We start from the raw sequence: 25,644 nt of genomic DNA on the forward strand, positions 1-25,644 counted from the left end.
AAACATCCATAAAATGCCATACAAACCCAACAAAGGAACAAAACTTCAAAAAAAGAAAAAATATATATATATACAAGAAGATAAGAATAAACTCTATTACTCTAAACCAATAAAATAACATAACACTATGGTAATAGTAACCCCGGGGAGATATGGATTATCTTACCATAGTGAACCAGGAAAAAAAAAAGATATTATAGGATAAAAGATTATATTTAGTAATATCAACTGAGAGAAAAGTTTAAAAATTTTTTTTTAATTTTTTGTCACAACAACAACAATAATAATAATAATAATAATAATAATAATTCATAAGGTTGTTAGTAGGAGTGTTTGCGGTGCGGTTTGAATCGATTTTAAGTAAAAAATTCATCCGATCTGAACACTAATTTTACTTGCAGTGTGATTTGGATTGGATGCTGTTTTTTTTTTAATCCAATTTGATCCGATCCAATTTCAAGTGGTTTGGATTGGATTGGATTTGATTGGATTTGCGATTTTATAAATTAAAAAAATTAAATACATATAACAAGTTTCAACATCAAATTTTAAATAATCAACAATGACATAACAAGTATCAACAATATCTTAAAAAGCCAACGATAACATAGAAATAGAAATAAAATTATAAGTTAGTTAAAATAAATAAATAAATAACATTTTGAATATAAAATATTTATTAAATAATAATAATACATGAATAATATAAAAATGTATAGAAATTGAACATGTTATAAGTATAATTGTAAATATAATAATAAAATAATAATATTATAGTACATTATGCAGTTTGGATTTGATTGGATCAGTTATGAAAAGTAGATCAGAATTTCGATCCGATCCAGTAATTTAAAAAAAACTGAATCTAATCAAATTCGAATTAGTAAGATTTTAATCTATTTTTTGTTTAAATTTAATTGAATAAATAATTTAATTTAGATCCATTTGGATTTGAATACCCTTAGTTGTTAGTTAATCGATAGTTGACAATGACATAGAGCTCATACTAGACCACAAGTCATTTATGAAAAAATAGATTCTTTATTTATTTATTTATTTATTTTTTGAATTGATCTCATAAATTATCGTCTTGATAAAAAAAAAGAGCTTCAACAATTAAGAAGAAAAGTTTGACCAAGTTTGCAGCAACTTCCTAGAAAGTAAGAGCCATTTATGAAGATCGTAGTTTTTTGCTTCATAAAGTAGGAAAATACAAATGAAAAGAACAAGACCAATTTGAAATTGGTGCTAGTTATTATCACTATGCTTGAAAAGAAATTTAAATATTAGAAATAAAATTATTCGTATATGTAGAATTTTTATGGCAAAAAAAAAAAGATTTTGATATTTGTTAATTTATTATTTTAAATAAAAAAATTTAACATATAGTAAAATCATTTTGTAAGATAAATTTATACATTATTCACCCTTCAAGATTAATTTAAATTTTTAATAAATCACCAGTTCTATATATGCCACTAGCTAACTCTTTAAACTTTGATTTAATTACTCTATCGGTTCCTATAATTTCATAAAATTTTTAATTAGATCTCTATATTATTTTTTTTCAATTGAGTCTTTACACCATTTTTTTTAATTGAGTCCTTATATTTTTTTTTTATTTGAGTTCTTACACTAATTTTTTTTAGTTGGATTCTTATACAATTAAGCCAATTACTACCAAGAAGGACTTAATTGAAAAAAGAATTGATGCAGAGACTCAATTAAAAATATATATATATATATATAAATCTAATAAAAAATTTTACAAAATTATAAGGACCAACAAAATAATTAAATCTTAAATTTTTTAGAGAAATAGTTTCATAATGTCCAACAAGATATAGAAGCTATTTGCAAAACATTTTATCAAAGTAAGAATTCCATCAAACATGTCTTGATCCCAAAAAAAAAAAAAAAAACGAAAAGGTCAGTGAGATTTTACTGATAATTAGTCTCTTTTAATTAATATCATTTAAGGATGGAAATTAAACTAATAGATTATTTATGGTCATTTCAGCTAAAGATTATTTAACTATTGTAGTGATAGGTAAACTTATTTTTAGGAGTTTATCCCATTTTTTAAGAGAAAAAAGAATGGAAAGAAAATTAATTACTGATCGAATTTCATAAATTGACTTTAACTTATATTACTCATCTAAGTCTCTGGCCTTATTTATATTTAAAAATAAAGGATCAACTGAAGGAATTTATTGAGAGGAAAAGAGAAATCACCAATTAATAAAGTAAACTTTTGCTAGGATAGTCTAATTTAGAGAGTCTAAGAATAATTTGTCTTATATAAATTTATTTTGCCTTGGGGCTTGGTCATGGTTATTCCTTGAATTATCCTTGATAATTAATTTTGATATGCCATGTCTTTTTTATTTAAAAAAAATAAAAATTAAAATTATACCAAAAATAAAAAGATGAATAATGAACTGAAATGAAAAAATAAAAAAAAATTGATATTTAAAATATTATTAAAAATTGACTAATGGCATTATTGTTCTTTTAAAACAATACGTTAATTCTTTTTTAAAAGTTTATTCAAGGATTAAGTGCGATTTTGATTCTTAAGATATAAACTGATTGTTTTTTTTCATTCCTAACCCCTTTTTTACGTACAAAATCGTTTCTAAAGTTTAACTTGGTTTTAAAATTGTCCTTACCTTAGGGACAAAAATCGTACGGAAGTGGCAGCAGAAGCAGAGATAGAGATGGATCATGGAGTGCTTCTTCTTCTTTTTTCCTTCTCCTTTCATCTTCTTCTTCCCTTTCTCCTTTGCAGAATCAGAAACACTTTGTTTTTTTTTTTTTTTATTTTTCTTTTATTTTTTTTATTTTATAATTTTTTTGTTACGGATAATTTGATCTACAATTTTAAAATTTAAGAAAAGATGACGATTTTAAAATTTGATTTTAAACCTTAGGGATGATTTTATATAAAAAAAAGGTTAGAAACGAAAATTTGACCTATACCTTAATAACCAAAATCATACTTTACCCTTTATTTAAATAGTTTTTAATAATAATAATAATAATATAATTGATCTTTTTATTAATTGGCTTTTGTAAATGTCCTTCTGGCTAATTCTCCCTAGATTTAACCACCATTGATTAGATCAATTACTAAAATCTTATATTTATTAAGAATTAAGTTTTTATAATATCTAAGTGACACCACATAAATTCCATTACAAAATAAAAAATGAAAAAAAGGGATGACGGCATTAGCAAATAAGAACCATCTTTTCAGTCTTTACAATATGTTTATTAAAAAATTAAAAGGAAAAATAAAAGTAGGTAAAGAGTGGAGAAAGTGATGATAAATTTATTTGAGATGATTGGGAGACACAGACACCAACAATTTCACATCAAACAGCGCCGTCCTTTGGTTTCTTCTTCAATCTCCTAAAATGGAAAAACAGAACCATTTCACATTTCATATATTATTATTTATGTAAAATAAGAATTATAATTAGATAATCAATTTATATTTATATTAATTCTTTTTTTCTCAATGTTACGATCGAATATTAGGACAATAAATTTTGATGTACTATATTATAATATTTATTACTATTCAAAATCCATTATTTGAATAATCAACTATATTATATATAATTTAATTTTAAAAATTACGTAATTTTACACATACATTTAATTACATAATATTATATTAATAAAAATAATTATTTTTTACATTAACTACATAAATAGTCATAAAAAAACGAATATAATTGTACAATTTTTATACTGTCAGAATATTAGTATATCAAAATTAAACTCTTATATATATACTAAAAATTAAATACTAATCGATCATCTATATAAAAATACAAAATAACTTTATCTTTAGATTTATAATAAAAATTTACAAATAATATAATCAAACCATATTATATTTATAATCAAAATAAAAAATAATAAAATTTTACAAATAATGTAATCAAATTAGATTATATTTATAATAAAAAATAAAAAAACACAATTTTAGTTTATTGACTGTTGTTTTTTTTTTAATTTTAAAAATTTTATTTTTGCTGATCTACAATAAAAGTTTTATTATTCCAATAATTAATTGTTCTTCTAAAAACAGTATGTAGACATGTAAACATGCATAAATCATAACAACTAATTTATAATATTCATAGAATATTTTAATATTTGTAAAATAAATATTTAATTATACTTTTGTAATAACTAATTAAGAACGTATTTAAAAAAATTAATATATCTAAAACTAGAATGTTAATTGTTCCTTCGGAGGATGGTATTATAAAGATATTAATTATTATATTTATTAATTAATTGAAATAATAATTTTGTTATTAGAGAGATGTATTATTGGAGTTAGGTTTACTGGAAAGGAGGTACATGAGGAATGAATGCAGTGGAAAAACAATTTCTTTTTGTGTGATTGCATGATATTTGAAAAAAGAGAAAATCAAGAAACAGAAACAGTGAAAGAAAATAAATTACAAGACAGCACAGTACAGTCACTGTTAGTTAACAAGATTTATCTCATTTAAGAACTGACAAAGTACACATAAATATTTAGTAGCTTCGTCCTTTCTATACAAGTACAAGTACAACCACATACACATACACATACACATACACATACATTTCTTATTTTAATACTAACACAAACTTCAATACTTCTATCTTTGAATTTCTTATTTTAAATTTTATTCACGTTATTAATTTTTCTTTTTGAAAGTAGCCAACACTTGTATATAAAATTATTTAGTCTTTTAAAAAAAATATTCAAAAAAATATTTTATCTTTTTATAATTATTTATTTAGAATTTAATATTAATATACTGACTGTAAAAATATTTTATATAGTTGTGTAATTACATCCATTTTTTTATGATTATTCACGTGGGATATTTATTTTTAAGGTTAAGTACGATTTTTGTCTTTTAGGTATAAAGCAAAAAAATTTTTCGTCCCCAACATTTTTTTACATTGAATCATCCCTAAGGTTGAACTTAGTTTTAGAATTGTTTTTTTATCAAAATTTTAAAATTTATGACCAAATTATCCTTAACAAAAAAAATTATAAAATAAAAAAAGAAAAAAGGGAGAAAGAGAACGGACGAGAGAGAGAAAAAGAACGGATGGAGAAGGGAAGAAGAAGGGGAAAGGGAATAAGAAGAAGAAGAAAAAGAAAAAGGGGAAATGGAGGCAGCTCCCACTCCGTGGCCTGGTCTTCTCCCCTAGTTCCTTTCTCCCGAACTCGTGTCTTTGTCATCCTCCCTCTTGGTGAACTCAATAGGGGCGGTTCGATGACATGTCAGAAGCTCGAGGATGGCGCAGCGGCTTTATTCTCACTCTCCGATCTATTCTCCCTCTGCCCTTTCTCACTTGCGCTCTCTTGTCTCCCTTACGGTGCTTGAAGGCGACTGTTTCGCGTTGCTGCTCCTCTTTAGTGCTCCAATTCTACTTTTGCTTATGATTTTATTAATTATATTGTTTTTTATTCTGATTTTATTAATTCATTGTTTCAAATCCTGATTCTGTTTCTGATTGTTAATTCATTGTTCTTTTGCTTTTATTTTTTCTATTTTTTATTCTGCTTCTGTTTTTTATGTTTCTGATTCTATTTATATTTTTTTTTTAATTCTGTTCTTGTTTTTGCTTTTAATTCTACTTCTGCTTCTGTTTTTTTTATATTTATTACATTATTTTTATTTCATTGTTGTTGTTGCTAAAGAAAAAGAAAAAGAAATGTTATGATGAAAAAGAAGAATAGAAACTGAGTATTTTTGTGAAGAAAGAGAATAGTATTTTGGTCCAAACGACGATTTTAAAATTAAATTAAATCTTAGAAACGATTTTGTATGTAAAAAAAATTTAGAGACGAACAAAATTTTCGGCCTATACCTTATGAACCAAAATCGTACTTAACCTTTATTTTGACTGATGTGACATTACATAAATAGATACATTAAAATTAAATTCATTTACACTGACAGTGTTTTAGTATATACAGCAATATAATAATTTTAAAATAAAAAATAAAAATAATTGCTGACAAATATAATATAATTTTTGTGGCATTTTTTTTATTCATTTAAGATTTTATCGTACCAATATGTATTAATTAACCATTATACTGAAATAAGCACCATCTTTATAACTTTATTATAATTTTATTTATTTATTTACCAATGTCATACATGAATACAAAAATACTAGCATATTTCACAACCTAACATAATGATTATTTTATGAGAAAAAAATACAACATAAACACAACATATAGAAAACAAAAACCAACAAATTTGTTTATTTATTTAATTATTATTTTACGATAATAGAACTGACCACTCACTTTGGATCTCCTTCCATATCTTAGGGGGAAAAATAATAAGAAAATTTATTCTCTTTTTAATCATAAATAAACAAGCCCACGTGTTGTTCACATGTGTAACTTCACCCACTTTAAGAAAAAATCAAAAAAGTATGCTTAGCATCTAACTAATAAACTAATTATAAATGGGAAGAAATTAAAGATGCAAAGGTGATATAGATAGATTGAGTATTTTATATAAAAAATTCTCCATAAAATTCTATAAAATGAAATTCTATATTATTATTGTACACATTTATAATAATAAATAAAAAATAAATGAATATAACATGTCACATTTAGTAAGTACACGTAACACAAGAGAATAAATCAAAGCAGCAGGAGAATGAGAAAAGGTGCAAGAATCCAATACGTTTTATCTTTTTCTTTATTCCGATGAAGAGCCATGTGATTTGTGAATGTGCCAAACTGAAATTAAAATACTCCAATGTGCCACTTGTCGAACGCACAAGGATTTAAACTTTTAAGAAAAAAACACTACTATGGTGTAATTAAGAAAAATAAGTTATATAACGCTGTGGATATTAGTATTTAAATAGTTTAGTTATGATATTTTATTTGATAGCGTAAAATATCTTGTATAGTTGATTTTTTTTTTACGGCGTTTCTTTTGTGTTTATATTTATTAGAACCATATATATTAATACAGCTGATCATTTATACTATTTAATTGCAAAATCATTAACTATAGAAGATAAAATAAAAACATCAAGATATAAACAGGGCGGAGTTAGAAATTTTTTTAGGAGGGACGAACATAAAAAATATAAGTTAAGAAAAAAAAATTAATAATTAAAAGAGAGTTAAACTAAAAAATTGAAAGCTTGAAAAGGATATTGTTCTTCTTTTCATGAATGTGTCTCTGCCACTGGATATAAAATTTTGATATTTATGTCTCTCAGCTACGAGAAAAGATGATTTTTTTGGACATGTAAAAAAAACCAATTTAGTCAAGATCTACTTAAATAAGATAATATATGAAAAAAAAAATCGATAAAATATCTATTTAAAAAAATAGATAAGATAAAATAGTAAACAAACGAATAAAAATTAAAAATATATAAAAGTTTAAAAATATTTAAGAAAATCATATCCGAAGCGAGCATGGTTAGTAGATTAAGTATACAACTCTAAATTTTATTTATTTACTCTAAATTTTAGTGGTTAATAGGTTAAGTAATGTATACACATAAAATTTGTATTCTTACAATTACAGTTATTTCATCTGAAGTTAATAATTAAAAGCAAATAAATAATAATTTAATTAAATTTATTAAATTATTTTTTAATTATTAACTTATAAAATTAACTTTATATAAAATTAACTATATATATATATATATATATATATATATATATATATATATATTTATTGTTATTGTGCTTGCTTCAATGATACTCCTACAAATCTTAATTATAAATATGTATCATTTAAGAGTTTATATTATATATACAGAGAGAGAAGAATTTAAGAATTTCCATAAATAACATCTACTATACTAGGTGGTTTAGTACAATAGCATTTGCTTGACACAATAATATCATTATCATAGGTCTAGTACTCCCATGTGCCTACAAAATGCACCTCTCATTACTCACTAGGTACGCTCATATATAATCACATCTAACTTTTAATTAATAGAAAAGTTTTTAAATATATTCCAAACAACTGCTAATAATTTTAATTAATATATATTATTATATATATTTTTTATAATTAAAATCAATAGTTAAAATTATTAAAATACTGATATATATAATATATTTAAAATTCTTCTTAATTAATAAATCATTCACTGTTTATAGACAATAATATATAGAATAAAACACCTTAATAAAATATTTTATTTCTAACATTACATATTTTTCTTGAATTAAATTCAATTATATATATATTGTAAGTGACAACAAATTTTTTTTTTTACCCACAATAATTGGTAATGAACGTGCATATTATATTAATGTACATGTTTATTACTAAATCATTGTAGATTGAAACGATTTATTACAATACTAAATCCTTATAATATAACACAAGGATTTTTATAAAATATATATAATCGAATTCAATTAAGAACAAACATGTAATATTAAAAATAAAATATTTTGTTTAGATGTTTTATCTTAATTTATATGTTTAGGTCCTCTAAATTGTCGTCAACATCAAATGTTGTCCTTCTATATAAGAAGTGCGAAAAAAAATTATTGAAATACATGCATGATTAATTAAAAAAAAAATTCAAAAACCATCATAATTTATTATTTTTAATTATATAATATGATTAATATTGAACTAATTCAATTAGAGAATTATACTATAAATAAAAGTATAATGTAATAATATAAAATAAACATGATGTGATAAAAGCTTTATCTTTTTTCTTTGATTCTAATTCTAAGAAATTTTCTTTTATTCTCTTTGATTATTTCTAATTCTCATTATTTTTAATACAGATTTATATCATTATCACTTTTAGTCATTAACTTAAGTTTTTAATTTAGTAATTTAATAAAATACTTTTTAATTTATATTTTTAAATATTAATAATTAATTTTTAATAAAAAATAATAAATTTTACTAATCCTCTAACCTGTCTTGTTAATTAATGTGTTTATTGCCATATTCTATAAATGGTCACCATTTCACTTATGAAAATATTTGGTCTCATTTTCTTTTGGTAACATCATCACTCAGATCTAGAGCTACTAGATTCTTTCATTATTTTATTTTAAGAGTTAGAAACTAGAAAAAAAAAAAAAAAGAGCATGTGATTCAATCAAGCTTTATTCATTAGGGTGATATTTGGAAGGGGGGAGTGGTGGTGATTCATTCTTTCTTATAATTTCATTTTGTGTGTCAGAAAATCCAAGTGGCTTTTATTCATATTTCAGAGTTTGATGGCTGACACAGGCCATGCCTATGTTATGTTACTAATATATCATGTTCTTCAAAAATCACACCATCTCTTATAATGTGGTCCCTTCTTTTATTTTTCTGTACTTCACCCCTTCTCACTCTATATATATATATATATACATGGAAAAATTTTAAGTGTGCCGGTATACTGGTATATTAATAATTTTTAACGATTGATCTTAATTATAAAAAATATATATAATATATATAATTAGGATCAACAGTTAAAAGTCACTGATACACCGATATGACGATACACTTAAAAATCTTCGTATATACACACCGAAAGTTTTCAAATGTATCCACAACAGTTTTTTAATAGTTTTAACCGTTTATTTAATTAATATATATATTTTATAATTAAGATCAACGATTAAAATTATTGAAATACTGGTATATTTAATATACTTAAAATTTCTTCCATACATATTAGTATATTACTTTCATTATTGAAATATTTTTTATATATTATAAAAAAAATATTTACTCTTTATTAAAAAAGACTCTTCATTATAACATAACTCATACTGAATATTTGTATCTGTTCTTCTTACATTGATTGAAAGAGTATTGAAATTAAATTGCAACTATTCATGTAAGAAGGTTTTTTGGCACAAAAAAACTTATTTTTTGGTATGCAAACCACATTGTTGTTGTAATTGTTTCCTTTACTTATATATAACTCTCCAAATATTTGTATTTTTCCATTTCCATTTCTCCAAAATCTTGAAAAGAATGAAAGGAAGGAAGCTCGTTATTTTGCCAATACACGTTTCCTTGCTTTTTTATTTTCTATTAAAAACAAACTTTACTTTGAAAGCAATTTTCTTTGCCTTTTCCACAAATGGTGCAAGATCATGATGCTTGCACACCCTGGCACTGCATCAACAAAGAGAGATATACACTTGGATAATTTTCTCTATTAATTTAGGTAACCCTACTTGACCGAAAGTCGCAAGAATCGTCGCCGATATCCAAATTTTATCATCAAGAATTCGCAACTTTTTGTTCCTATTTCTTGAGCTCAAACTCGAGACTTGTTGAAAAATTTACGAGTTTGTCTACCGCTCGACGAATTCGGTGTTAGTAATTTTGAGAAGAGAAATATGAAAACATTGGTTAGGTGGGGTGATGAATGATGATGATAGCACAACAAAAGTGTGTCACTGATTTGTCTCTTTTGGTGGATGAAGTAAACAAGGTAGGGGATAAGGCACATGCAATAAAGGACCAAGTATTTGGGGTCATGCTTCTTTCTTCCTGTTATTTTGTGAATAACCAACTTCACAGATCTATAAGAGATAGCTTCATTGGCCCTACATAACCTTTTCAATAATAATAATAATAATAATACCAACAATTTAGATTACTTGATACAATGATACTTGCAATTTATCAAACTATTTTTAAAATTTCTCCTGATATAACTAGCAAGCCAATGACTAATCTGAACTTCATTTAAGGTTTGTCACTAGCCAATTAAGTGTCATATACATAGACTAAAATTCGAACTCTCGACACTCACTTAAACGAACGAGCGAACTAAATCAGCTAACCACTTGACTAACCCAAGTTGGCTTGCAATTTATCACACTGACTAGAGCTAGATTCTAGATGTAATATAATTATATAATATATGTATACTTAGATTCATTAAACAAGTAAAAAAATTCATGATCACAATAATATCAGACTAATAAAACTAGTCAATCATTAGTAAAATACAAAGTAAAATATTCATCTCTCTGCAATCTTGCTATTTGCTAATAGAGAAGACATGTGATTAAACAGTAAAATAAAATCCATAGCATTACTAATCATTCCACTCCAATACAAAATCATCAATCTACAAAGACCCATTAAATTCCTTGGGTTCCAGTTCACCACAACCCTATAACTGAATTTTGATGATCCTGTGTGAAAAGGATGAATCTTTAAACCAAAATGCATGGAATACACAGAAACATTGCCTAGAAACTTGGAACTCAAAAACTCAAACATTGTAAAGAGCCGGATACAAGATCTCATTCTCTCCTCTCCTAAGTCCCTAGACACCAAATTCTTCCACACAAAAACACAAACCAACATTCTCTTCATTCCGCGGTTACTATCGCATCGCCTTTCTTAAATTCCAAGACAAAGATTCCTTCAAGACTACCCTGCTAAAATCATAACATGCCAGAAAAAGAGTTAAAAGGCGATTAATTCCTGGGCTATTTATGCTATACATAAACCAAACCCAAAAACCTAATAATATTTAGTCAGTAGTATTGTTTTCGTTGCTTTCTTGACCAAAGCGCTTCCTTCTGCACCAACATAGGTACTCAGGAATTGGCCCATCATCTCCAACGACCCAGCTATGTGCCGCAACATCACTCAGAGTCATCCTAAGTTTTGGGTCTGCAGAATACAAGTTTTAATTGAGAACCACATATAATTGTGTTGGTTTACGAGGAAAACCAAAATGCTTAGTTCATATACCTTTCAAAAGTAGTCCTTCTATTAGGTTCTTTACATGTGGGTTCAGATCATTTGGGAGTATTATTGGATTATTGACTATCTGGGATCACAGAAAATGGAATAGTAACATTCATTACGCATGCTGAAAAGATGTATCATGATGTTGCCCGGGGAGAGAAGGGGGGGGGGGGGGGGGATCATATATATTATATATTGCTTACTCTGTCATATGTATCTTGAAGTGTGTCCCCAAGGAAGGGGTATTCACCCAATATCATACAGTATAAAGTAACTCCTACTGCCCATGTGTCAGCTGCTTTGCCACGATAGGTAAGACCTAGAACATAGAACATATCAACAGACACGAAACAGTGGTGGGATATAGGGCATTTCATTGCTGCAAGGGGCAAGAGAAATAAGATTGTAAAGAAAACCAACCTAGAATACATTCTGGTGCTGTAAAGACGGGAGTGCCAGGTGAACGTCGAAGCTCATCATTATCATCCTATAAAATGAGACCAATTACGGGATACCACATTAGTTACAAGGACATATCCTAATGCGCACACAATGTCACCAACATCTCTATCAAGAGGTGTGCATAGATCTTGTCAAGATACCACACACAGAAAGGAACAAGTTCAAAATGTAATAATATATTCTTGACAACTACTTGCTTTCTTTTCTAAAGAGATGCCAGAATCATATAATTAGAAATAAGACAGAACAGGAGAGGAGATGGCAGGAACTCCGATTGCAAACAATCAAGCTTTGCGTGGTACAGTAACCTTAAAAGATCCCCCCCCCCCCCCCCAACCCCTAAACCCAAAAAAAATTTTTAAAAAGAAAAAAGAAAGTCTCTCTCTACCCTTAGGTCACTGAAGCAATGACCAATCACATGATCCCATGTTAACTATTTTCAGTTCAGGATAAAAGACAATTAACACTCGTTATATTTGATATTTCAAGTGCTTACGAAGTATATTAATCAACTTCTAATCTTTTTGGGTGGTCACATCTAAGTACATTCCAAATACACTAGTTTCCCTATGTAAACTCATCAGCTTTCATAAGTTCCTAGTAATCAAATTAGCATTTGACCTAAGTAATTTACTGTACCTCAACAGCCTGGCTGACACTGAAATCCCCTATTTTTACTGTTCCATGTCGTGTAATCAGCAGATTATCAGGTTTAATATCCCCGTGTACTATGTTCTGCATTTCGAAAAACCAAAAGTAACCTTCAAATTATTGTTATAAAAAATGAAACAAACCAACCCAACTTGGTTAAAAAATAATCAAATCAAATTAACCCAATTTTTTTTTTTGTTCTTTTTTTTGGGGGGGGGGGGGGGGATCTTTAGTCAACATTAACTTCAAAAAGAATGGTTGAGAATCATTACATGAGCATGGAGATATGACAATCCAGAAACTATATCTCGCAAGTATCTCCTAGCAGTCTCATCACCTAAGGCACAAGCACGGCCTGTACCCTCACAAACCCACTTGCCTTCCACATATTCAAGTACTGTATAAGAAACAAAATCCGCAATCAAGCAAAGGATTTCAAAAAAAGGTTCATTAACTTAAGGCTGTCATACAAAACTTTCAGGAATCTGATTATTGGCATTCAATTGTCAAATAACAAAAGCAAAAAGAAGCATCTAATCATAAATACCCATGTAGAAGTGATCTGACTCAGGATCATCAATCACCTCAATAAGATTGACTATATTAGGATGCCCTAGCATTTTCATAATTTGTACCTGAAATAAAAAATATGTCTGCCTTTTAGCCTACCGCAGAGACGGTAGAACAACAGCCAAAACAATCAAGGAAGGAAATGTAATCCTAATGCTATGTGTGTGTGTGTGTGTGTATATATACATAAAGGGATCAACTAGGAAGCAAAATAAAATGCAAATACTATATGTGCAGCACTGTATAAACAGGATCAGAGGTGAAAAAAGATGACATAAGACATGTATGGATATAAAAAAATTGAAACGTGCACATTTTACTAACCCTCCGGCAGAGTCAAAGATATACAACAGAAGAATACCTCACGTAGAACATCAGACATGGCTGTCTCAGAGGGTGCAACTCGAAGCTTCAGTAGATGAGACTTGTGAAAGGACTGCAGTCAAAGATTTTTAGCTCAATAACTGATCAACTGCACCCTATTTGCCGTGATGAAGTAGTCTTCCTACTCATACCAGAAACTATCCTTACCTTAATTGCATAATGCTTTCCATCAATGGAGTTTCGATAAAGCGCCTGCCATATATGTAAAGAAAGAAGCTCAGGAAATCCACATTCATTGAGAGACAGTATAGTACAATGAAACCCTAAGCTTACCACTTTCCCATAGCTACCAGAACCGATCTTATATTCACGAACATACTGATTAATCATCTTGGTCCCATTGTCATCCTAAGAAAAACAAAAGTTCAATAAAGCTTACGATAGATAAGATATGCAATACAATTTTTATCCTGAATATAAATAACCATTCAGAATGGAGCAGATACATTGATGGTACATTAGTTATAGAAAAGGCACATGGTTACAAACCCTGGCAATTTATGGTTAAAATGGCTGAGAAAATATTAAAACAAACCAATTTATTTGGAAAAAAAATCAATACCTAGCCACAACTTCACATCAAATCAGTAAAAAAGAATATATGTCGGAAATAAAACAAACACTTCCAACTACATCTAGACTTCATTCAAGTAGAAGTTCCATTATACCGATATATAAATAGCTTAATAAATATGTATATGTATATCATGAAGGGGAAAAGGATCTCAAAGCCATCGATGATTCAAAACACAAGGGGGACAGCTAAAAGCCTAAAACCACTACAGTACTCAAGAACATTCACAAACACTATATACCACTAATCAGCCTGGTCTTGGTGTTTCGCTATACATCAGAATTTCCCTTACAGCAAAACATACAAAGCTGGTCCTACCAAACAATTACCTCTGATCGAACAACTTTGTGAGTCTCCTTAACAGGAAACTTCCTACAAACCAAGTCATTCTCTGCTCTGAAGTTCAAAATATCCTCGGATCGCTTGGGGCGAATTTGCCCATCGCTATCATCTCCACTACTGGAGTTGGCAACATTGTCACCATACATCAGCTCATCATCGTCATCCATGTCATCCATGTCATCATCCAACAACCGCTCCTGGGAGGGATTATGGTTGACATGGCGGGGCTTAGCTCTCTGTCGGCTTTGACTCCTTATGAAGCCGAAGCAATTACAGCAGCCCATTGCAGTGGCAAAAGAAAGAGTCTTACTTAGCATTTGGAGCTAGCACCTTGAAGGTAGTTGGTGTATCTCTCAACCAAAAATTGAAAACCTGAAGGAAAAAAAAAAAATTGGTATGCCCCAATTCAAAAGAAACATCTTAGATCTCCAATTCAACATCTGGATAGGACACTTGAATTGCAATTGTTCTTACCTGATTTGAGATTAAGGGGAGAAAAGAGGGCTTCAGGCCCCACTAAGCTTTGCTATTCCAATGGATGCCATTCAGCTAGGTGGAGAAAACGGCAAGATATACTAAACCCACTACGATTCAAACCCAGCATTGTGATAACTCCAGCTTATATCCAATCTTGCAGGCTCAGCCCACAACTCCCACACGAACAACTCGTTGACCTTCCACATAAAAAAGATGAAATTTTAAACAATTATTACAAAAACAATTATGAAAATAAAAGTGCCCATCAATAAAAAATTTTAAATTGGTTAATGTAAGGAACAATAAAGATGAAAACTATGCATGGAACAATCACAATCCGCCATCTCAATATACGAAAATGACATATTCATTCAAATGGGCAACTTTTAACAAAATATTAAATTATAAGAAAAAGTGTTGAAAAAGTTACCTCCTTTTATGGGCAAGAACGACAAACTGGGAGTGCCCTATTCCCCCAGTTTCGAAAAACCTAAAAATTCCAGGACGAAATCGAGGGGCTTTTGGAAGCGGGAGAGGCTCAGAAACCCTAATTTGAGAAACTGAATTCCGCAGGAGATGAAATGAGAACGCGATAGAAAAGCCCTAGATGGAGGAAACGATCGATTGAATGAAGCAAAGGGAAGGAATTGAGAAGGGTGAGTGATGAAAAACGGCGATTCAGTGGAATTGAAGAGAGATGATATTGAATAAAATAGGAAAATGAATTGGATCCGCGTCCAAGGAAGTTGTGATTACCCGATTGGGAACGGGATCCCTATTTTCTGAAGAAAAGAATATGATTTTGTTCGAATAGGGTTTGTGATGGTGACAACAAGGCTAGGAGCATTAAGCCGTGTTTGGCAATCATGAAAAAACAGTTTCTGAAATTTTGATAAAAATATGAAATTAAAAATAAAAAATTTATGATTACTAAACTTTTTTTTTTAAACCAAAGATAAAGAGGCTCAAATCCGCATCTCTTAAATGGGTATAAAAAACTTATACCATTTGAGTTATAATTGAGTGGCAAAAAAAGAATTATTCATAAACAAAAATAATATATGTTTGAACTTTTATTCATTTAATAATCAGATAAATGAATTTAATTAAGGCTCTTAATCATTAATCTTGTTATTTTATTATTAGTCATGTTATTGTTAAAATTATTTTCACTTAAAATATTTAAATACAAACTAATTTTCATATTTGATTATATAAAGATATAGGTGAAAATTCATATGAAGTCGACTTAGTTAATATCTGAAAACCGTTAGATAAAAAATTAGTCAAATCAGTCAAATCATCTCACTATTCTCAGGTATCAACTTTACGTAAAGTCGACTATACCTGAGTTTCCACCAAAGATATAATTATTAAAAATATGCTAATATATAGGTTTGCCAAACACATTCGAGTGAGATGTCCTTTTTTTTTTCAAAATAAAAATTAAAAGTTAAATATTAGAGAAAATTTATAATTTTTTTAAACTGGAATTAAGTCACACTTTAGTTTTTAAATTACATTATAATTTTAAAATAATCCCTCAAATGTTATAGTACTTATTATAATTTAGTTAAACGTATTTGTATTTTTTTCCTACTTTCTTATAATATGTACTCATTATCAAAATCTCAAAGGTTCAGAACTTCATATTGTGTTCTTCATTTTCGTTCGTTCATTTTTTTTGTATTTTTTATTTTAAAATAAGAGGTAATGAGACAAGGATGGGTGGCTTGAGTAGCATCAAAATTGGAGTTGACTTACATAAAAATATTGATAGATGGAGCTGTTCCATGCAACATAAAATTATTAAAATATCAATGCCATCAATTTAAGTTTCTTCATAACAACTATACACACGTAAAAACCATGTGCCTACAGCTCATTTAATTGCCAATGCTGTGAACTTTGAAAGGTTTTAATTCAAATAAGTTAGCTTAATTCCCAAACCAAAAATATTATCCGTACACTAAAATTAATTATTAAAATTAGTTATTAATATATTTATATATAAATATATATAATTTAATTTATTTTTAATATATATTATATTCTAACATATATTTTATATTAATAATTAATTTTAATAACTGATTTTGGTGTACACGTAACATAATTTTTCATATATTATATAGCTACTTCATTTTTGATAAGTAGCTTCAAATTGAAGCTTAAAAATAAAAAGATAGCTACATTCCATACAACTAGATTCAAGATTCTATAAAATGCCTCCGATCTTCAATTTCAAGTTATCTTTCATTTCAATAGGACAAAAAAAAAAAGCTATTTCTTTACATACTAAGTGTAAAATATTGCATGCCAACTTATATATCATTTACTATTAAATGAGGTAAATCTCATTTAAAATAAGTTTTCATCCTTTTAATATTAGATAACAGTGAGTTATTATAATATCATCTTTTAGATTGAGATTCATATAGAGATAGAAAAACAAAAATATATTTAAATATTTGAAATTTGATACTAAAATTGATAAAAAAAAAAAATAGAAAAACGTAAAATATATTTTAAGTTAGAGATTCATATGGAATTTATAGAAAAAAAGTTATGTTTTTTTTTTGTAAATAATCAATAAATACTTTTGTTTTTCTATTTTCTTAATTTTTATTCATCTACTACTTTATTGACAGATTATTGGTCAAAGAAAAATTATTTCTCTAATAAAATTAGAAATAACATTCTTAGAAAAGAAAAGGACTTATTGCCCTTTTAAAACAAAAATAATTTTGATGTGTAAAGTAGTTTTACACGTGTATCTAATTACGTAACGTCACATCAGCAAAAATAACTATCTTTTATATTGACTGCATGAATAGTCATAAAAAAACGGTTGCGATTATACGATTGTATAAAATGTTTTACGATGCATCAAAATTAAACTCTTTAAAAAATAGAGATCGAAAGATACAAATAATCTATTTTTCTATCTCTATATTTATGTTTCAACACTCATAAGACATCATTTAATAATTAATTAAGAATTTAATTTTGATATATGTAAAGTAATTTTACACGTATATCTAATTACGTCATGTTACATCAATAAAAATAACTATTTTTTTATATAGACCACGTAAAGAACAGATGTGCTTGCACGGCTGTATAAAATATTTTGCATTCGCAGTGCATGAGAACTAAACTCTTAAATTAAATGTAACATTCCCTTTGAGTAGTGATCTAAGTCTCCTTTTATGACTCCACATAGTATGGGGGGAACAATGTTTGAGCATCAAGTTAGTGTTGTGTGTTCATAACTTGGTCAACAAATCACTTTGGAATCTTTCATTCTTGGAAAAAAACTAAGCAATCAGAAGCTTTTTCTAAATCTTAGGGAAAGGGTTAACAAAGCTTAAGCCGAACTTCAAGTCAATTATGCAAAACCAAAGTTCTATATATATGTATGCTTTCTTTGATGCTTGTTATGTCCATCCAAACACCTCTCAATACATTGAAGCATTTGAAAAACAAACCAAAAGGGGTGGAAAGAAAGCAGAAAAAGGCTCAAACTTGCATCAGCATATCCACCAAGATGGCAAGTAGAAAGTGGACCATCTTGGTGGCATTCTTCATATTGCTTATAGCCATGGAAGCTGCCATTGTGAATGCTCAAGGAAAAGGTAATGGCAATGGCAATGGTGACTATGGCAAAGGGAATGACAAAGGGAATGGTAAGGATAATGGAAAGCAAGATGATAAGGGCAAGAACAAGGACAAGAGCAAGGACAAGAACAAGGACAAGGGGAAGGGGAAGGGGGAAGAGAAGCCTCCAAAGAAGAAGTATGATGAATCTTCAGACTATGAGAAGCTTTCACCTCTGCCATCCGGACAAGAGCGAGGTTTCTGTAAGGCGAAAACTGCTTGCCAGTTCAAGACACTCGTGTGTCCGGCCGAGTGTAACCAAAGGAAGCCAAAGAAGAACAAGCAGCAGAAGGGTTGTTTCTTGGATTGTAGCAGCAAATGTGAAGCCACTTGCAAGTGTAAGTCTTTTAATTCATAGGAAGAATCTGCTATTTAGTTTAATTTTGATTAAGAAGTTTAATTTTGATTAGATAGATGTAAGCATTAATTATCTCCTGGTAACTTGATCAAGAAGTAACATATGTATGTAGTTAGAACAAGAAGTGTGTTGAATTCATGTTGAGTTTGATTGTTTCTTTGGCAGATAGAAAGCCCAACTGTGATGGATATGGCTCTCTTTGTTATGATCCTCGCTTCGTTGGAGGTGATGGTGTTATGTTCTACTTCCATGGCGCCAAGGGAGGAAACTTTGCCATAGTATCCGACCATGACTTCCAAATCAATGCTCACTTCATTGGAACTCGGCCACAAGGAAGGACTCGCGACTACACATGGGTGCAGGCTCTTGCTGTGATGTTTGACTCACACACTCTTGACATTGCAGCTAGGAGAGTATCTCAATGGGATGACAAAGTTGACACTCTCATAGTGAAGTGGGATGGTAAATCAGTTAGCATTCCGACCGATGGAGAAGCCGAATGGAGGGCTAATGGTGATGACAGGGAAGTGATCATTGAGAGAACTGATGATACAAACAGTTTGAGAGTGACAGTTTCTGGTTTGGTTGAAATGGACATAAGGGCAAGGCCAATTGGAGAAAAAGAGAACAAGGTTCACAACTATCAATTGCCATCAGATGATGCTTTTGCTCATCTTGAGACACAATTCAGGTTCAAGAACCTTTCAGATTCTGTTGAAGGTATTTTGGGACAGACTTATAGGCCTAACTATGTTAGCACTGTCAAGAAAGGGGTTGCTATGCCCATGATGGGTGGAGAGGACAAGTATGAGACTAGGACTCTCTATTCGACTACCTGCAAACTCTGCCGGTTCGAGAGGCCAACTGAGATTGCTTCAAGTGAAGGATTGATTGCTCAGTACTGATATCATATAATCAATCATGAAGACAAAAATAACATGATCTAATTGCTGTCATACTTGTTTTGTTTTGGTTTGTGTTTGTATTTTTCTATAGACAAATAAGGGCCTAAGAAAACTGTTGCCCAAGATCATTATTTTCATAAATTCTATGTGTGCTAAAAATATGAAGAACCATTTTTCTTTTAGTTCTCTCCTTTTCATTTTAAGTTACAATATAATGTTTTAATTTGTCATTCTTTACTCTTGTTTACTACTGAGAAAACTGACATCAATATGGATTTGTTTATAAAATATTAATAACAATTTACTTCTAGCTAATCAGAATCATTTTCTTCTGAGATTCTTGGGCTATGCTCTTCAGCAAGTCCAAGTCATGAAGTAGCAAGAATCTTGAAGCAACATGTCTACATACAAGAAGCTTCAACAGCAAGACTTTTAGTCACTCCTTTACACGGATCTCCGAATGTGTTAACCGATACATTGATGTTACAACTGCTTGATCCAATGCAAGCCTGTTAGAAAAAAGCTCGGCCGAGTCAGTTAAATCGAAAGAAAAACATTATGAACTGATGCAGTGTCTTATACAATGTGAGTACACATAACTCAAACTGCAAAAAAGCTAGATGGTACCTTTTGCACAATGTATAGAGCACTATTGCTGCTGCAGCTTCCATGGTTGAAGTTTCCACAAGTTCCATAAGGTGTTCCAAAACTCGCGAATTTAATGGAAGAGATCACCTGATTAGGATAAGGGCAGTCCAGTGACAACACTGGCCCTGCTTTTCTCCCTGATTCTGTGTCTGAATTCCACAAGGCTATTGGTGGAGGGTGAGATTCAGATATATATGAACACACACTTCCTATCTGCTTTCTAGCAAAAGATATTTTTGTAGGATCACCTCCACTTTCCTCAAACAATACAAGAGTGTTGTTGTCTGATTTTAACCATGATCTTGGTACATGGTATCTGCAAGATCATTGAATCAATCAATATCCAACACTAATACTAATAGGATTACTTTCAAATCATCTTGAACTTACAATGTCTGTGATGGTTTTCCACAGTTCCTGAGACATTTGGATTGATAATAGTACCCTCTATAGTCACATGAGTTGGTACAACCAGAATTTGGAGAGACATATGTAGGCCAGTATCTTCCAATGCTCTGTCCATTCACCCAAGCCTCTCCTTTCCCCATCCCGGTGAAGTCGATTGCAACCGGATCATTGCCAGAGGGAGCAACAAAGTTTGTCTAATATCAACATGTATATGATCATTAAGTTAGAAACAGTTAGAGATATAACTATTCGTGTGCCTCCTCTTATCAGTTTAAACTTTTCGAAGAAATGGTTTCTTGACAGAAACATATCAGTATTATTATTTTGTCCAATAGTAGTTTTCCCTTTATTTTCATTGCAGCAAGGAATTGAGATATGAAGATATACATATATATACAACAAGTTGCAGATTATTCTGATAAATTACTCTTATATTGTCAAGTGTGGACATTTAATCTTCTAAGAGATTACCTTGTACCATGTTAGTGATTGATTCTTAGGTAAGGTAGATTGTGAATTCCACTGTCCAGCATTTCCACTAGACAGACCTAAGTCTTCACCAAGAAGGCCTACCTGAATTCAGTAAAATACAGAATCTTAATATGCATATTACATGGTTTTAGATTAGAAATTAAAACAAAAAGGAAACCAGAAGAAGAACAATAATAGGCTATAAGAAAAAAGGTGAGAAGAACCTGATAAGTCCATTGTTGGGAGGAGAGATCAATAGTACTTCCATTCTTCAATCCTTTCAATGTTACTGGTCCAGTGATTCCAGCACCCCATGTGTCAAAAAATGCTCCAAAGTTCTTATATATATATATGTACAAGGTTCACATTAGATTACTATATATAGTATAGAAATGACTTCTTAACAAAGGCAATGCAAAATGCAAATCAAAATTTCATTTTTGTTTAAAATGTTGTACCTGAAGTCCTACAGTTAAACTCAAGAGGTCAATTGTGTTCTTTCCAGTTACAAGTGTGACAGGAATGTCGACGTTGACAGTGGCATTGGTGTTGTTGCCAGTTCCACCCCCTGAAAAGTTCTCAGAAGTGTCATAGACAAGAATAGTTAGATAATCTATGAAATATTTAATTAAGAGAAGAAAAAATTGAACTGAAAATTCTAGGAAGGAACAACCATGAAAAGTGGTCTAGTTTTATTTCAGATCAACCTTGATTGTTGGAACTTTGCAACATTATCATTTTCTTATAACAATTTTAAAGCATTTCAAAAGAGGTTTGAGGTATACATAATGGCGAAAAATCGAAACTTATTATATATAACTTTACCTGCAAGCTTCCCATTTATGAAAGCATAAAGGGCATGACCAAGGGATTCAATGTGAAGAACAGTTTGAGAACCAGCATCATCATCATCTTCAAGATCAATGCTTCAAAAACAGAAAATATCATGAAAATATGTCATCATGGTGTAAAGCATTGAAGGTCAGAAGAAAGCTTTGTCCTATGTACCTTAATGAGTACCAAAAATAGTCACTTCTATCAGCAGTGGTGTTTATTTGCTCTAGTAATCCAAACTTTGAGAATGAATCATTCTTTGAAATTCCAATTGGTTCACTAATCCAACTCCATCCCAAGCTATCATTTTCCAAAGAACCAACATCTTGTTTTAAAGACTCAGCTCTGAATATTGAAACTGTGGATGCAGAATTAATCTGTCACAACAAAAATATCTTTAGTCTATGATAATTATTTCTTAGGATTTAAAACAAGACACAAAGTATATAGACCTTAGTACACTTTTTAAATATTGATTATTAACTCTGATCAATTGATGATCTAAATAATTTGAGTACACCCCATTTTAACTCTCGGCTGACAAAATAGTCCCTCAAAATTGTTTAATTTTATTGAAATGTTGTATGAGGCAAACCTTTGCAGTATTAAACACAACATTCTTGCAGTCTGGTAAGATGCTCACTGACCATGCCGGCAACCGATACGAGTTGCCGCTAAAATTCACAGTCACATCAATTGTAGTATTGATGTTAGCAAGGAAAGCAGCACACACATTATCTGTTTTGTAAACTGCAACCTGAGAACTCAAAGAGCAGAAACCATAAAGCATATAAAGATGATTTAATAAGATATTAGAAACATAATAAGCTTGAAGAAATTTAAGAAAATCTGATATAAGTTCTAAAAAGTGCTACTCATATATACCTCTATATTTGGATCAAGAGATGTAACTGCTGGATCAGTAGCAATCAATGCTTCTTCACAAAGCTTTATGGAATCATGCAAATCTTTAAGGTGTCCCCACTTAGGCTGTCTAATGATTCCTGCATTAGATATATTGATTAAATTTGAGATTCTCTTTAGAACCAAACTAAGATAAATAAATAAATAAATAAATATCATACCATATTCATCAAGTGGTGCATCATAGTCATAACTAGTAGCAACAAAAGGTCCACCTGTGGTTCTACCAAAATTGGTTCCTCCATGATACTGTTTCACATCAAAACTTTGTGCTATCAACTCAATTCCTTTCTCAGATACATATAATAACAAACTTAAAAGATATCATAGGTTTTAATACCATATAGTAGTTCATAAAAGTTCCACCAAGTTGATAAAATCTTGCCACAGCAAATGCAAGATCTTCCACAGGTCTGTAAGGTACAGCTCCACCATAATAAAGAAACCTGCCATTGCAAATCAAAGAATTCGAAGTCACTTAGACCCTTTTTTTCGGTCTTTATCCGCGCTCTATTATCAAGAATCTAACTAACTTAGCTCGAGTAACTGACCATCCGTTATAGCCCTCGGTCCAAATCTTCGGCTTAGCATTAGAGTTTGGTGTGAACTGATCGCAGTAAAATCCATTGCATGTGTCAATCTAGCAATTAACATGTATAATAATTAAGATTAATGAAGATAGATTTAAATTAAGGATGCTTAATAATTACATACAATTGGATTAGGAGCATCTGCTTGCATGCACATAACCCAGGGGACACCAGTGTCAAGAGAAGTAGCCATTGATGCTGCCCACTTTATGTAAGGTTTTGCTGCAGGACCATAGGCCCAATCAAGATCTCCATACTCATTTTCAATCTGTGATAAGATAATAGGTCCTCCTTGTGAGGCATAGAGGCTCTCTTGCTTCATCATATTGACAATCTTGGCAGTGAATCTCTTCATCTCTGCCTGAAGGAACAAATTTTTGAATTATTATTACTTATCACATGAATTAAGTATATATATATATGTAAGGACTAACCTTAAATGGTTCATTATTGGTTCGAAACTTAATCCCTGGAATGAAATGCAGCCAAATAGGGAAACCCCTGTCACAAGTAAAACAAAATTATGCATCAAACTTGCTTAGCTCATAAAAGATTATGGAAATTAGATCAAGGATCCAACAATTTGTACCCGTAGTTCCATTCAGCACAGACATATGGACCGATTCGCAGATGAACATATAGACCTGCTGCTGCCACTTCCTTTACAAATTTGACCAAATCACCCCTTCCTTCAAAATTATACTGCAAAAAAGTTGCATACAAATTCTTAGAACATAAGAAGCAATATCAAAATAGTAACTAAGTTGGTAACAAAATAAACTGCACCTGGCCTCGAATTGGTTCGTGTAGGTTCCAGAAAACATAGGTCTCAATCACATCAACTCCTCCATCTTTGGATCTCTGGATAAGGTCTGGCCACATCTGCAACCAACACAAGCACATAAATTCCTACATATACAACACTGTTCTTGATGGTCATAGTTTCATTTCATAGACATGCAAGTTTTTGTTTGAGATATATATGATATTTGTGATTGACTATTCTTTCTTGTATCCTAAGCTAACACACACTACTTAGTTACTAATTAGATAGATTTCACTTACTCTAAGTTCATGCTCCATACCTTATACTACTCACTAATTAACGAGTTGTCGACTCATATCTTATCTATTACTGAATAGGATTTAGTTTAAGATTTATTTAAATTTTCTCTACGTCCTATCCAGTAATGAATAAGGTATGAATTATGTATGAATCGGCATAATTCGATACCTCAGGAGTGCTACGAGGGTAATGAATGGAACCAGAAATCAACACCCTGCGGTTGCCATCAATGATCAATGCTCTGTGATCATATGTCACATTGGCACAAAATGTAGCTGCTGGTGCATAAATGGCAAGGAACCAAAGAAAAATGAACTGATCAACCTTCTTTACAATCATTGCTGCTACCATTTTAGTATTGTTTCCAGTAACTGAAAGAACACACCAATCCCAACAATAATGGACTACTGCTATATGCTTAGCTTATTGGTATATAAATAAACATACAGAAAAAGATGCATACAAATATAAAAAGTTGAAGAAAATGACAAAATTGGCTTCAAGAGTGAAAATCTCAGCTTTTCTTGTTATCTTATCTTT

General features: G+C 30.0%; 3 protein-coding genes across 4 annotated transcripts; 1 reads left to right on the plus strand and 2 right to left on the minus strand.

The window, feature by feature from the left end:
• Nucleotides 1-11,085: 11,085 nt before the first annotated feature.
• LOC130968992 (serine/threonine-protein kinase GRIK2-like) lies at nucleotides 11,086-16,068 on the minus strand. The gene is made up of 13 exons (XM_057894532.1): nucleotides 15,671-16,068; nucleotides 15,238-15,437; nucleotides 14,751-15,135; nucleotides 14,121-14,195; nucleotides 13,995-14,039; nucleotides 13,825-13,899; nucleotides 13,441-13,528; nucleotides 13,166-13,290; nucleotides 12,882-12,977; nucleotides 12,201-12,267; nucleotides 11,984-12,099; nucleotides 11,784-11,862; nucleotides 11,086-11,702 (listed from the first exon to the last, which is right to left on the minus strand). The coding sequence occupies exons 3-13, from the start codon at nucleotides 15,078-15,080 to the stop codon at nucleotides 11,560-11,562; spliced, it is 1,239 nt and encodes a 412-aa protein (XP_057750515.1). The 5' UTR covers nucleotides 15,081-15,135; nucleotides 15,238-15,437; nucleotides 15,671-16,068; the 3' UTR covers nucleotides 11,086-11,559.
• A 2,631-nt stretch (nucleotides 16,069-18,699) lies between these two features.
• LOC130969355 (uncharacterized) lies at nucleotides 18,700-20,345 on the plus strand. The gene is made up of 2 exons (XM_057895031.1): nucleotides 18,700-19,238; nucleotides 19,424-20,345. The coding sequence occupies exons 1-2, from the start codon at nucleotides 18,791-18,793 to the stop codon at nucleotides 20,161-20,163; spliced, it is 1,188 nt and encodes a 395-aa protein (XP_057751014.1). The 5' UTR covers nucleotides 18,700-18,790; the 3' UTR covers nucleotides 20,164-20,345.
• Nucleotides 20,323-25,520, minus strand: LOC130969354 (beta-galactosidase 8-like). 2 transcript variants are annotated; one of them, XM_057895030.1, is made up of 18 exons: nucleotides 25,273-25,520; nucleotides 24,825-24,920; nucleotides 24,628-24,740; nucleotides 24,473-24,539; nucleotides 24,163-24,399; nucleotides 24,000-24,055; nucleotides 23,789-23,894; nucleotides 23,610-23,697; nucleotides 23,410-23,528; nucleotides 23,120-23,281; nucleotides 22,699-22,901; nucleotides 22,516-22,616; nucleotides 22,149-22,258; nucleotides 21,915-22,028; nucleotides 21,691-21,792; nucleotides 21,202-21,413; nucleotides 20,791-21,127; nucleotides 20,323-20,672 (listed from the first exon to the last, which is right to left on the minus strand). In XM_057895030.1, exons 1-18 carry the CDS (start codon nucleotides 25,453-25,455, stop codon nucleotides 20,565-20,567), a joined length of 2,514 nt encoding a protein of 837 aa, XP_057751013.1. In that variant the 5' UTR covers nucleotides 25,456-25,520; the 3' UTR covers nucleotides 20,323-20,564. The 2 variants fall into 2 exon arrangements, with proteins under 2 accessions (XP_057751013.1, XP_057751012.1); XM_057895029.1 differs by having other exon boundaries at nucleotides 24,000-24,088; nucleotides 25,273-25,518.
• Between the last annotated feature and the right edge of the window lie 124 nt (nucleotides 25,521-25,644).

This window comes from Arachis stenosperma, chromosome 3 (genome assembly GCF_014773155.1).
Source record: "Arachis stenosperma cultivar V10309 chromosome 3, arast.V10309.gnm1.PFL2, whole genome shotgun sequence".
Lineage (NCBI taxonomy): Eukaryota > Viridiplantae > Streptophyta > Magnoliopsida > Fabales > Fabaceae > Arachis > Arachis stenosperma.